The following is a 13,886-nucleotide window of genomic DNA, read 5'->3' as shown; positions in this document are numbered from 1 at the left end:
AGGCCTTCTATTTTATCTGCTGCAGGACCTTCGCACGTCTCTCCCTCGGATGGGTCCGGAACCGCTGTGCAGGTACCGGCTTCTGAGGGGGTATTCAGGCCTACTCACATCACTATTTCAAAGGCAAAGGCAAAGACAAAGACTCCTGTTAAGTCCAAAGCTCCTGCTCAAGCTACTTCTGAATCTACTCCCAGGACACAGAAGCAATTGTTAAGGATGGCTGAAGATTTGCTTACTATGATTAGGGCTCTCACCCCCCCCCACCCTGAGAAAAGGCCTCGACAGGATGTTCCTATGGATTCCTCTGACCAGGCTTCTATATCTTCTGTCTCTTCCTCTGATCAGGAATATTCTTTTCCTCCTTATGAGGATTCGGATGCTGAGGACTCCTTGCCCTCTGCCTCTCCGCCTGAAGATTTTTCTTTTGGGGAAACCTTACATGAGATGAGGGAACATTTTCATTGGGAAGGTCAGGATTATTCTGCTTCCAAGAAGAGGCTTAGAGAATTCCTTCTTCCTCAACATAGGCCTTTGGCTATCCCTCCTGTTCTTGACATTGTGGATGATGCTTTTTCCGAGGCTAATTTGAATCCTGACTCCATGCCTCCTGCTCCCTCTAAGCCTGATAGGTTTCATAGGGTTCATGAGTCTCATTTGTTCTTGTTTAAGAATCCTTCTGCAGATCCTGAAACTATCTCAGGGCTCTAAGGCTGCTAAAGTTGCTACTTCTAAGAATCCTATTCCCTCTGAGAAGGATTCTCGTGCCTTAGACAGGTGGGGTAAAAAGGTATATACTTCTGCTACGCTTTCTGTTAGGGCTTTAAATTGCCAGTTTCATATGTTTAAGTATCAGCAATTTCTTTTGTCTGTTTTAAAGCAAAAGCTTGCCTCCCTTCCTGCATGTGCAGAGGATAAGGAACTACAGGATGTATTGCATGCAACTGAACAACTGAACAAACATAGCTTGCATTGTGGTTTTGATGCTTTGGATGCTTCTTGCAGGGCCGCAGCCTCTGGTACTGTTATCAGGAGACATGCTTGGCTTCGTGAGCAAAGTTTACCTGAACAGGTTAAGGCTAAATTATTAGATGCCCCTGTTCAGCATGATGTTCTTTTTGGATCTAAGGCTGAGGAGGTTATTAAAAAGATGGAAGAAAAGGCAAAATCTATGCAAACTGTGAAAAATTTCTTGCAAGTTCAGCCTCCTAGATTTTCCAGGAATTGGCCCTCCAAAAATTGGTCCTTTCCCACGTCTGACAGGCCTCAAAGAGGAAGATATAGACGCTCCAGAGGTCGTGGCCAAGCTCAGGCCTCCTACAGATCGAGACAATGGACTGCTTCTTCACCTAGAAGGGGAGAACAAAGGAAGCAAACTCAATGACTCTCTCGGTTGGGCTACAGGACCTCTTTACCTGGATGCCCCTCTCGGAGGAAAACTCTTTTTTACAGAAATTGGACTCATATTATCCAGGACAAATGGGTATTGGACGTCATTTTAAAAGGCTACAAATTCCACTTTCATACCTTGCCAAGGGCTTTCGGTTGGCCAGATCTGCCAAAACATCAATGGTCAGAGGCCTTAAATCAAGTGGATGCTCTTCTGGCCATGAGAGCCATAGAGCCTGTTCCACTCTCAGAGATGGGAAAAGGTTTTTATTCAAGACTGTTTCTGGTTCCAAGAAAGCAAAGCTCATGGAGACCTATTCTGGACCTTTCTGCACCTTTTTGGAAATTCCAAAATTCAAGATGCTTACTCTGCAGCAGCTGATTCCAATGCTCTCTCAGGACGCTTGGATGGTGACATTGGATCTAAAGGAAGCTTATTTACACATTCCCATCAGGCAGGAACGCAGGAAATTCCTCAGGTTCAAGGCAGGTTCGAGACACTTTCAATTCTCTGTACTGCCCTTTGGTTTATCTACTGCACCCAGAGTTTTTACCAAGTGCCTGGCACCAGTAGTGGCTTATTGCAGACTCCAGGGGATTCAGATTTATCCCTATTTGGACGACTGCCTTATTCAGGCAGACAGCAAGGATCTTTTACTTCAACATCTGGATTTTGTTCAACGTCTTCTCCTCCTACTGGGATTTTCAGTGAACACAAGAAAGTCACATTTGATCCCTTCTCAACAAATGGTATTTCTGGGAGCCCTCTTAAATACAACCTTACAAAGGGCCTTCCTCACTACAGAAAAACAAATACAGCTGGCTTCAATTTTCAAGACTTTGGCAACTCTACCTCAGCTCACTGTAAGGAAATTCCTGCAGGCACTGGGCTACATGGCTTCCTGCATTCTGTTGATTCCAAATGCTAGGCTTCATATAAGAAAGCTTCAATGGTATCTGAAAAGTGTATGGTCGCAGCATTACCACGATCTGGACACTCTGATTCCTCTGATCCCCTGCCTCCAGAAGGAGTTCCTTTGGTGGTCCAGGGTGTGCGTTAAACGAAGGAAAGCCTTTCCGTCTTCCTCAACCTTCTCAAATCATAACCACGGATGCCTCGGATTATGCTTGGGGAGCACATTTTCTAGGCAATTGCCAGCAGGGAACCTGGACAAAGGATCATCTTCACTGGCACATCAATCTGAAGGAAATGTTGGCAGTTCAAAATGCTCTTCTAGCCTTCAAGAACCTTTTGCATCCAGGACCTCTTTTGATTCGCACAGACAACACCACAGTCATGTGGTACATAAACAAGCAGGGGGGTTCTCATTCATACCCCCTTTGCAGACTAGCTATGGCTTTATGGGACACAGCTCTAAATCTGAATCTACATCTCCAGGCCCAATTCATACCAGGAGAACAGAATCTCTTAGCAGACAGCCTGAGCAGGAACATTTTAGATCTTCACGAATGGATGCTAGACACCAACTTATTCAACAGGATTACTGCAGTTTGGGGATGCCCCCAGATAGATCTGTTTGCATCCCATCTCAATCATCAGCTGCCTCTCTTTTGCACCAGGTCATTCCACAAAACAGCTTGGAAAGTGGATGCCCTGTCCTTCAGCTGGAGAAACCTTTCGGGATATGCCTTCCCTCCTCTTCCTCTTCTTCCTCGGATTTTACTAAAGATAAGACAGGAAAAGTCCAAGTTCCTCATCTTGATTGCTCCAAATTGGCCTCGACAGTTTTGGTATCCAACTTTAAAGCACCTGTTCTTGGAGCCTCCTTGGATTCTCCCTCTGAACCCTTCTCTTCTGTCCCAGCATCAGGGTCAGTTGCTACATTCCAATCTCAAGACCCTTTGTCTGGCAGCTTGGCTCTTCAAAGGAATTTGATCTCTTCTAGTCTTCCCAAACAAGTTTTGGATGTTCTTTTGGAAACTAGACGACCTAGCACTAGGAAATCCTATGCCTCTAAATGGAAGAGATTTTGCATTTGGATGCAGGACCGAGGCTTGGACCCTCTGGTACCTGATCTCTCTTCTATTTTGCTTTACCTTTCGGATCTTTTGTCTAATGGACTTTCCTTTTCTTCCATTAAGATTCATGCTTCTGCTATTTCTGCTCATTTCAGTACTGATCCCCCTGTTTTTTCTCATCCTTTGGTGAGACAATTCTTGAGAGGGGCTAAGAATTTATGGCCTCCCAGAACCCCTCCTGTTCCTGCTTGGGATCTTAATTATGTTTTAGAAAAACTTACTTTGCCTCCTTTTGAGCCTGCTGCATCTTCAGATATTAAGTTTTTATCTTGGAAGACAGTTCTTTTGTTAGCTTTGACTTCTGCCTGAAGGGTCTCAGAGTTGCAAGCTCTCATGGCTGTGGAACCATACCTTATTTTCCACCAGGACAGAGTATCCTTGAGGACCAATCCTACTTTCATGCCTAAGGTGATTTCGAAAGTGGCTTTGAATCAAACAATTCACCTTCCTACCTTCTTTGTTAATCCTCAGAATAAAGGGGAAAGGATTTTGCATTCCTTGGACGTGCACAGACAGTTACGATTTTATTTGGACAAGACTAAAGAGTTCAGAAAATCTAACCAATTGCTTGTTTCTTTTGCCTCCAGTTCTCTTGGAAAGGCTATTTCCAAACAAATTATTTCCAAATGGATTTCTTATGGAATAAGATTTTGTTACACTCATCATGGGAAACAATTTCCAGGTACTGTGAGAAGTCATTCTACTAGAGCAGCTGCTACTTCTACAGCTTTTCTCAGGGGAGTTCCTACCAAGGATATCTTGGAAGCTGCCACTTGGAGTTCTGTGCATACTTTTTCCAAGCACTACAATCTCCCTTTGTATTCTAAGACCAGGGCAGGCTTTCTGCTGTTTTGCAGGGTCTTCTTGCTGCCCCTTCTGTCTAAACCTCCCCCCTTTTTTTTCACTGCTTTGGGATTCCACCCTACAGTTATGACTGCAACAGTGAAACACGATGAACGTAGTACAGTTGTGTACACCTACCATAAATGTAGATGTTCGAGTGTCTTCACTGTTGCAGTCGGTGTTTCCCTCCCTCCTATCCCCTCTTTTTCTCTTTTTTGTGGTGTATTTGTGTTTCCTAGTGGGATTCATTTATGATTTATTAGGGGCTTCTGACATCTAGGGCAAGAAAGGCTGGAGAAGATGGTGCCGGCTGAGGGCTATGTACCAGAGCGTACTAACGTCAGGGTACTGGCTTGTACAGCCGACGCCGGACCCAGACTTTGGGATTCTGGCCGACCTCGGGCTGCCTGCCGGCAGGAGCACCCTACAGTTATGACTGCAACAGTGAAGACACTCTAACATCTACATTTATGGTAGGTGTACACAACTGTACTTTCTGCAGACATCCAAAGAATGACACTGCCTGTACTGATGAATGTGCACCATCACTAACTATAAGATTTAAATTATGGCAGGCACACAGCACATAAAAAGGCCTTGAATTCATCTGTTTTATCCGGGCCTGCAGTCCAGCCCGTTTCCCCTTCATGTTGCTGCCATTGTCGTATCCTTGTCCTCGACAGTCATTAATGTCCAGTTGATGATTTTGAAGAGTCTGAAGAAGAGCTTCTGTCAGTCCTGCCCCAGTTGTGTCATTCACAGGCACAAATCCCAGAAAATGTTCCTCAACTGTGGCTGCAGTCTGTGAAATATCCACATACCAAACTACTACAGTCATTTGCTCTTGATTGCTGATGTCTGGCATGCAATCAAGAATCACAGAAAAGTACCTAGCGTCCTTCACCTTCCCTACAATGATCCTTAAAATAGCATTTGCAATCAGCTGGATAACTTCATTCTGTATGTCCTTCCCAAGATAGTGATCCATTATCTCTTTATTACGAATATGACGCAAATGTTCAGCCTTGCTAGGGTCAAACTGCGACAAAAGTTGCACTTGACCTAAGAAGTTGCCATTGCCATAGGTGTCCAGGGCATCAGTTGTACCACGGAATGCCATGTTCCGTTCTGCCAAGTACTGGACAACAGCAATAATGCGTTCTAACACACCATGCCAGTGAGTTCTCCTTTTCAACCACTGCTTGTCTCTTATCATCCATAGTCTGCCTACTCTTTATTCTGTTGTCCAGTTCCTTCCACTTCATCATGCATGCCATATGCTCTGGCGCTTGGTCATGGTTGTGTAATGCTTTGGACATCTCTCTCCATGCTTTGTAACCAGCTGACCTGAGGAGATGGTTAGAATGTCCAAACAATTTGCATGGAAAGCAAAAAGTACAGTTATCTACACCTATCATAAATGTAGATGTTTGAGTGTCTTCACTGTTGCAGTCATGACTGTAGGGTTCTCCCCTGCCGGCAGGCAGTCCTCGGTCGGCCAGAATCCCAAAGTCTGGGTCCGGCGTCGGCTGTTCAACCATGCTCCCTGACATCAGAGTGCCAGGAGTACAAAGCTGACAGCCGACGCCATTTTCTCCAGTTTTTCTTGCCTCAGATGTCAGGAGTCCCAAAATGGAAAAGGTCCCATATCCTTTGCAAATACACCTCAGAAGAATGGTGAAAAAAGGAACCACACAAAAGTAAAAACAAGAGGGGATAGGAGGGAGGGAAACCCAGACTGCAACAGTGAAGACACTCGAACATCTACATTTATGGTAGGTGTACACAACTGTACTATGTTCATCATGTTTCACTGTTGCAGTCATGACTGTAGGGTAGAATCCCAAAGCTGAAAGAAAGGGAGGTGGTCATAAAGAAGAAGGGGTGGCTAAAAGGCCCTGCAAGACTGCAGAGGCAAAGCCTGCTCTAGACTTAGAGTAGAGAGGTAGATTGTAGTGCTTAGAAAAAGTATGCACTGAACTCCAAGTTGCAGCCTCCAAAATGTCCTTGGTAGGAACTCCCCTGAGAAAAGCCGCAGAAGTGGCAGCAGCTCTGGTGGAATGAGTCCGTATACTCCCTGGGATTTGCTTTCCATGGTGTGAATAACAAAATCTGATTCCATGAGCAATCCATTTAGAAATGGTCTGTTTTGAAATGGCTTTACCTTGGGAACTTGAAGCATAAGAAACAAACAATTGCTCTGATTTCCTGATGTCCTTGGTTCTGTCCAGGTAAAAACGTAGTTGTCTGTGTACATCCAAGGAATGTAAGATGTAACTTGCCTACCTTTTTCCCCACTCCTCAAAATAAAGGGGAAAGATCCTTTCCCCTTTATTTTGAGGAGTGGGGAAAAAGGTAGGCAAGTGGATAGTCTGATTTAAAGCCACTTTGGAAACCACCTTAGGCATGAAGGTAGGATTAGTCCTCAAAGACACTCTGTCTTGATGAAAAATAATATAAGGCTCCATGGCCATAAGAGCTTGTAACTCTGAAACTCTTCTGGCAGAGGTTAGGGCTAACAGAATAGCTGTCTTCCAAGATAAAACTTGATGTCAGAAGAGGTGGCAGGCTCAAAAGGAGGCAAGGTCAGTTTTTCCAAAACATAGTTGAGATCCCAAGCAGGAATGGGAGGAGATCTAGGAGGTCTTAAGTTCTTGGCTCCCCTGAGAAACTGTCTCATGAGCTGGTGGGAAAAGATTGGAGGGTCTGTATTATAATGAGCAGAAATAGCAGAGGCATGAATCTTAATGGAAGAGAAAGAGAGGCCCTTATGTAAGAGATCTGTCAAGTAAAGTAAAATTAAAGGAATGTTCGGAAGAAGAGGATCAGAATCCTGAGCCTGCATCCAGGAACAAAATCTTTTCCATTTTCCTGCATAAGATTTTCTAGTACTAGGACGTCTGGCTTCCAAAATGACATCCATAACCTGCTTGGGTAGGAAAGTAGAAATCAAAGGCCCTGGATTAACCAGGCTGCCGGGCTGAGAGTTCTGACATGAGAGTGTAGAACCTGACCCTGATGTTGGGACAGAAGGTTCAGAGACTGAGGTAAAACCCAAGGGGGCTCCAGACATAGGTTTTTTAGAGTTGGGTACCAAAACTGTCGAGGCCAATTTGGGGCCAGCAAGATTATCATCTTGGGGTTGTCCTGTTTTATCTTTAATAATACCTGTGGAAGAAGAGGAAGAGGCGGAAAGGCATATCCCGAAAGGTTCCTCCAACTGAATGATAGGGCATCCACTTTCCAAGCTTCTTTGTGGAATGTCCTGTTGCAAAAATTCTGTAGTTGATGATTGAGATGGGATGCAAAGAGGTCTATGTGAGGACATACCCAGACAGCTGTTATCATCCTGAATATTTTGGTGTCCAGCATCCATTCGTGTGGATCCAAAAGGTTTCTGCTTAGACTGTCTGCCAGGAAGTTTAGCTTCCCTGGTAGAAATTGAGCTTGAAGGTCCAGATTGCAAGCTAGAGCTGTGTTCCATAGATCCATGGCTAGTCTGCAAAGGGGGTAGGAATGAGATCCCCCTTGCTTTGTTTATGTACCACATAACTGTAGTGTTGTCTGTCCGTATTAGTAGTTGTCCTGGATGTAAAAGATTCCTGAAGGCCAGTAGAGCTTCCTGGACAGCTAACATTTCCTTTAAATTGATATGCAGGTGCTTCTGATCCTTTGTCCAAAGGCCCTGCAGACAGTTGCCCTGAAAATGGGCTCCCCAAGCATAATCCGAGGTGTCCGTGGTTAGAATCCGAGTGGCAGGAGGCAGACAGAAGGGCTTCCCTTTGTTTAGAGTACATGCCCTGGACCACCAAAGAAATTCCTTTTGAAGGCAAGGAAGAATGGAGATCAGTATGTCTAAACTGTGGCAATGCTGAGACCATACACATTTTAGGTACCACTGTATTTTCCTCATGTGTAGTCTTGCATATGGTATGAGAAGGATGCAGGAGGCCATGTAACCCAGAGCCTGCAGGAATCTCCTTGCAGATAGCTGAGTTAAAGTTGCCAAGGTTTTGAAAGTTGAAGCCAGCAGTAACTGTTTTTCGGATGTTAGAAATGCCATCTGGGTTGTGGTGTTTAGAAGAGTACCCAGAAAAGTTATCTGTTGTGAGGGTGTCAAATTTGACTTTTTTATGTTTACTGAGAAACCCAGGAACTTGAGGAGGTTCTGAACAAATTCTAGATGCTGGAGTAAGACATCCTTGCTGTCTGCCTGAGTTAGACAATCGTCCAGATAAGGGTAAATTTGAATTCCCTTGAGTCTGCAGTAAGCTACTACTGGAGCCAGGCATTTGGTGAAGATCCTGGGCGCAGTAGACAATCCAAAGGACAGTGCAGAGAATTGAAAGTGCCTCGCTCCGGCCTTGAATCTGAGGTATTTTCTGCGTTCCTGTCTGATGGGAATGTGTAAATATGCCTCCTTTAATCCAAGCATCTTTGGACAGCATTGGAAGTAGCTGCTGGAGAGTAAGCATCTTGAATTTTGGAATTTCTAGAAAGGTGTTCAAAACTGACAGATCCAGAATGGGTCTCCATGAGTTTTGCTTCCTGGGGACTAGAAAGAGCCTTGAGTAAAAACCTTGTCCCATCTCTGAAAGTGGAACCAGTTCTATGGCTTCCATAGCCAAAAGAGCTTCCACCTGGTTTAAGGCCTCTGTCCATTGATGTTTTGGAAGGTCTGGCCATCCGCTTGGCCTTGGCAGGGTATGAAAATGGAATTTGTAACCTCTTAGAACCACATCCAGAACCCACTTGTTTTGGGTTATATGAGTCCAATTTTGATAAAAAAAGAGTGAATTTTCCTCCAAGAGGGGCTTCCAGGCAAGAAGTTCCTGCAGCCCAACAGAGGGAGTCATTGAGTTTGTTTCCTATGAGTTTGTGACCTGTCCTCTCCTCCCCTAGGGGTGGAAGCAGTCCACTGTCCTGGTCTATAAGAACCTTGTGTTTGAGGCCTTCCTCTGGAGCGTCTATATCTACCTCTCTGAGGCCTGTCTGAAGTGGGAAAAGACCAATTTTTAGAAGGCCAATTTCTGCTAAATCTTGGTGGCTGTACTTGTAAGAAATCTTTAACTGTTTGCATGGATTTCACCTTATCCTCCATCTTTTTAATCACTTCTTCAGCTTTTGATCCAAACAAAACATTATGCTGAACAGGAGCATCCAATAATTTAGCTTTCACTTGTTCTGGCAAATTTTGTTCCTTTAGCCATGCATGCCTTCTAATGACTGTGCTGGAGGCAGCAGCCCTACAACAAGCCTCCAGGGCATCAAATCCACAGTGTAAACCATGCTTTCCAACTTGCTCAGTGGCACGCAATAAGTCATGTAATTCCTTATCATCTGCACAGGCAGAAATGGAAGTAACCTTTTGTTTTAAAACAGACAAGAGAAATTGCTGGTATTTCAGCATATGAAACTGACAGTTTAAAGCCCTGATGGACAAAGTAGCAGAAGTGTACACTTTTTTGCCCCATCTTTCTAAAGATCTAGAGTCCTTTTCGGTGGGAATGGGATTTTTGGCAGAAGCGGCCTTAACTCTCTTGGGGCCCTGAGAAATGGTTTCAGGGTCAGCAGAAGGGTTCTTGTATAAAAACTGGTGGGAATCAGGAACCCTGTAATATCTATCCGGCTTGACAAGAACAGGAGGAAAATAATCAGGGGTTAAATTAGCCTCCGAAAAAGCATCATCCACAATATCCAAAACAGGAGGAATAGCCAGGGGTCTATGTTGGGGGAGAAGAAGAAAATCCCTTAGTCTTTTCTTAGATTCTGAATACTCTTGTCCTTCCCAGTGGAAATGTTCCCTCAGTTCATGCAAAGTTTCCCCAAAAGAGAAATCCTCAGGGGGAGAAGCTGAGGGAATAGATTCCTCAGCATCAGAATCCTCATAAGGAGGGAAAGAATATTCCTGGTCAGAAGAGGAAACTGAAGAAACAGAAGCTTGATCAGAGGAATCATAATAAACATCTTGCCTTGGCCTTTTATCTGGAGGGGGATGTGAACACCTAATCATAGTAAGTAAATCCTCCGCCATCTTGAGTAACTGTTTCTGTGACTTGGGAGCCGGTTCAGAAGAGGCTTGTGTTGCAGTCTTTGATTTAGAAGGAGTCTTTGCCTTTGTCTTTGCCTTTATTATAAGCTGAGTAGGCCTGAAAACCCCTTCGGAAGCCGGTACCTGCACAGCCGCTCTGGACTCATCCGAAGGAGCATTGTCCGAAGGTCCTGCAATAGAGATATTTAAAGGCCTTGTTGGCTCCTTGTGAGAGTCCGTTTCGGCCATCGGTTCTGAAGTGGCCGATGACAGGGGCTGCAAAAGCGCCTCACTGACAACGGCCGAACCTGAAGCTGGCTCCACTTGTGCGCTATCATCAGATTTGGACCTCGGAGGCCTGTCTTTATCCTTGTGATGTTTGTGAACTCCGGTAGCCGGAACTGTATCCGACGACATTTTGTAGTTAAAGCGCCTACCGAAGTAATGAAAAGCAAAATCATACCTTCATTTAATTGTACGTTGATTGAATCTAGCACAAAACCGACAACTAGCTACGCCGTGGACAGGGCCTAAGCAAGGAATACAGTAAGAATGAAAATCCTTATGAGGCATTTGCTTCCCACATGAAATGCAATTATTAACTTTTTCTGACATCGGACTGGAGCAAGAAAAAGTTTCAGCTTTGAGTGGAGAAGAAAGTCTTCGGACTGAAGTTTATCAGAAAAAATCGTCAGGAGTCAGCCGACCGGCACTTGCGAACTGCTATCACCGCACGGCAAGAAAGACTAGAGAAAATGGTGTCAGCTGTCAGCTTTGTACTCCTGGCACTCTGACGTCAGGGAGCATGGTTGAACAGCCGACGCCGGACCCAGACTTTGGGATTCTGGCCGACCGAGGACTGCCTGCCGGCAGGGGAGAACTCTACAGTCATGACTGCAACAGTGAAACACGATGAACATCAGTGCGTCCTTTGAGACTGAATATGTCAGCCAAGTGTGTTTTGCTCTCGCTCCATTAGGCAGCACATGGAAATTGTTCTCGGATGTAAATCTTCTTTTCTGCTCATTGACTGGGAACTGTGGTAACACCACTTGCACAGGTCCATGCTGAATGGCAGCTAGCCTAAACTCATCCCTAATCAACAGACAAACAGGTAAAAGGAGTGCAGAACAGGACGCAGCTCATGCGGATACGGAAGGTCCCAAGTACAGGAACAGCAGTCGATCACTGAGGCAGCACTGAAGCAGCAACAACGTAAGCAGCAAGTGTAGTACACAAGTTCTTTATTACGACCACCAAAAGATAAAACAAATAGTCCACAGAATATTTCCACAGTTAAGCGCTTTCGATTGGTACAACCAATCTTCCTCAGAACTAATGCCTTTAGGAATCATTCCATCTTTTATACACTACAAATGTGACACTTATCAAAAGTGCGCCAAATCTCTTAAAGCCCCAGCATCTTGGGTTAAAAATAATCATAAAAAAATCCTAAACATATGAAAATGGAATTTGCTTCTACACAACTAAAATAAACATTGTTGGTCTAACATAAAAATACTAGACATATTACGAAGCTCATGTAACAATAGATACACAAAAAAATTTTATACTTAGGGAAACAAAAACCTATCTTAAATATGAACATGAAGAATAAAATAATGAATCTAATGATGAGTACACTTCTGATAACCCGCTAATATATAATAATTATCATATAATTGCACAATACACAAATAATTCATCTAATAAATATAATAAATATACTATGCTAATAACTTCTAAAACCTAATTAAAAAATTCTAAAAACTATTCACTATATCTCCCATGGATAACCTGAAATATATTTATTCAACAAGGAAAGGTTTGATGCTAATATGGTCATTGAGACCTGGAAATCTAGTTGCATCAGTTTTTATTTGCCATATACTTTCCTTGAGGGCTAATTCATTTTTCCAATTACCTTCCAGCCGATAAATTTGATCAATAACAGCAAATATAAACACATGGTTATCCCCTTTTTCAGACACATGCCTATATAGCGCATTGGTAGTATCATGTTTGCTAATCTTGTAATAGTGTTCGTATATTCGTTTTTTAATACATCTCTCCGTTTTTCCAATGTAGTAAGCCCTACATGCTGTACAGCAAGCAAGATAGACCACTCTTTTACTATTGCAATTCCCTCTTTTGCATTTAATCACAGTTTTATTCATGTCAGCTAATATAACTTTATCTGCTTCATTTATGTAACGACACTGGCGGCAGCTACCACACTTAGTACTCCTCGGCGTACTTATCTTTCCCTAACTTCAACCCATCTGAACGTTCCAGGAGTCTTTTGATATTAGGTGCCACCTTGTATACAATCTTTGGTTTATTGCCTAACTTAATATCTAAGCCATTTGAGTTAATGACATCCCAGTGTCTATGCAAAATTTCCTTAATAAAATTTACGTATGGGTTGTAAATAAGCACACAAGCTCTCTGAAAATTTTCAGTCATTTCGTTAGCCCTAATATTGTTTAAGCCGTTAATATCACCAAGTAACGGTTTATATTTGTTACACCATTCAGTAATAACAAAATGAGAAATTTTCTTAATCATTCTCATCGGATATCCCCTCTTGTGGAACATATTGCACAGTAAATCCATATCTTCCTTCATAACAACCTCTGTAGAGGACATTCGTGCTGTTCTGATGCATTGTCCCTTAATAATGTTTCTAAACATATAAGGCGGATGGTTGCTGTTATAGGCTATAAAATCATTGGAGTATGTGGACTTTCTAAAAATTCTGGAAGCAAATCCTTCATCTGTATGCCAAATAAATGTGTCTAAATAGGCAATCTCCTTAATACTGAAGTTGTATGTAAATTTAAGAAATTCAGTAGTACTGTTGAGGAATTCAACAAACTCATGAATCTCATCCTCAGACCCCTTCCATAGTATAAATAGATCATCCAGAAATCGGGCATAATATTCCACCTTCTCATAGTATTTACTCTTAAACAAAAATTCGGTTTCCCATTCTAACATGACCATGTTGGCAAATATGGGAGCACAAGAAGCCCCCATGGCCACCCCGATCCTTTGTCTAAAGAGCTCACCCTGGAACGTAATATAGTTATGTTCCAACACCAGGGACATGAGTTCAGTGAGCAAACAGATCTTATCCCAGGTAAACCCAGAGTATTTTCTAAGACTGTTAGAAAAAAATTCCAACCCATCTTCCTTAGGTATACTGGTGAATAGATCTACCACATCAATGGTAATAAATATATACTCCTTGTTCCATTTGTCGGGTGTAAGGTTTTGTAAAAAATGCCAGGAATCTTTCATGATGTGAGGCACTACTTTATATATATGTTTCAACCAGGTGTCAATCAGGACTCCTATATTATAAGTTTTGGATTTAGATCCTGACACTATAGGTCTATTCGGTTCGTCGATGATGGATTTATGGATTTTAGGTATGCCAATAATTTTGGCCACTACAGGATAGTCATTTCTTATGAACTTGTAAATTTCATCACTTATCCTGTTGTCTATCATATATTCTTCAATGATCAAGTCAATCCTTTTATAACCTATATTAATTTGATTATGTGATGTAACTTCATAG

At 43.0% G+C, this 13,886-nt stretch overlaps 1 protein-coding gene across 1 annotated transcript in view; it reads right to left on the bottom strand.

Moving 5' to 3' along the window:
- Nucleotides 1-12,477, bottom strand: part of LOC122806053 — a gene marked incomplete in the record, with an annotated part of 1,002,329 nt that extends 989,852 nt beyond the window's left edge. Inside the window, 1 exon segment of the mRNA XM_044076294.1 lies at nt 12,225-12,477. Within this exon segment, the coding sequence (XP_043932229.1) occupies nt 12,225-12,477 (253 nt within the window).
- Between the last annotated feature and the right edge of the window lie 1,409 nt (nt 12,478-13,886).

This window comes from Protopterus annectens, chromosome 7.part0 (genome assembly GCF_019279795.1).
Source record: "Protopterus annectens isolate FY-2018-M chromosome 7.part0, PAN1.0, whole genome shotgun sequence".
NCBI lineage: Eukaryota > Metazoa > Chordata > Ceratodontiformes > Protopteridae > Protopterus > Protopterus annectens.
The sequence above is the reverse complement of the archived record's forward strand: the minus strand, read 5'-3'. Positions and strand labels throughout refer to the sequence as shown.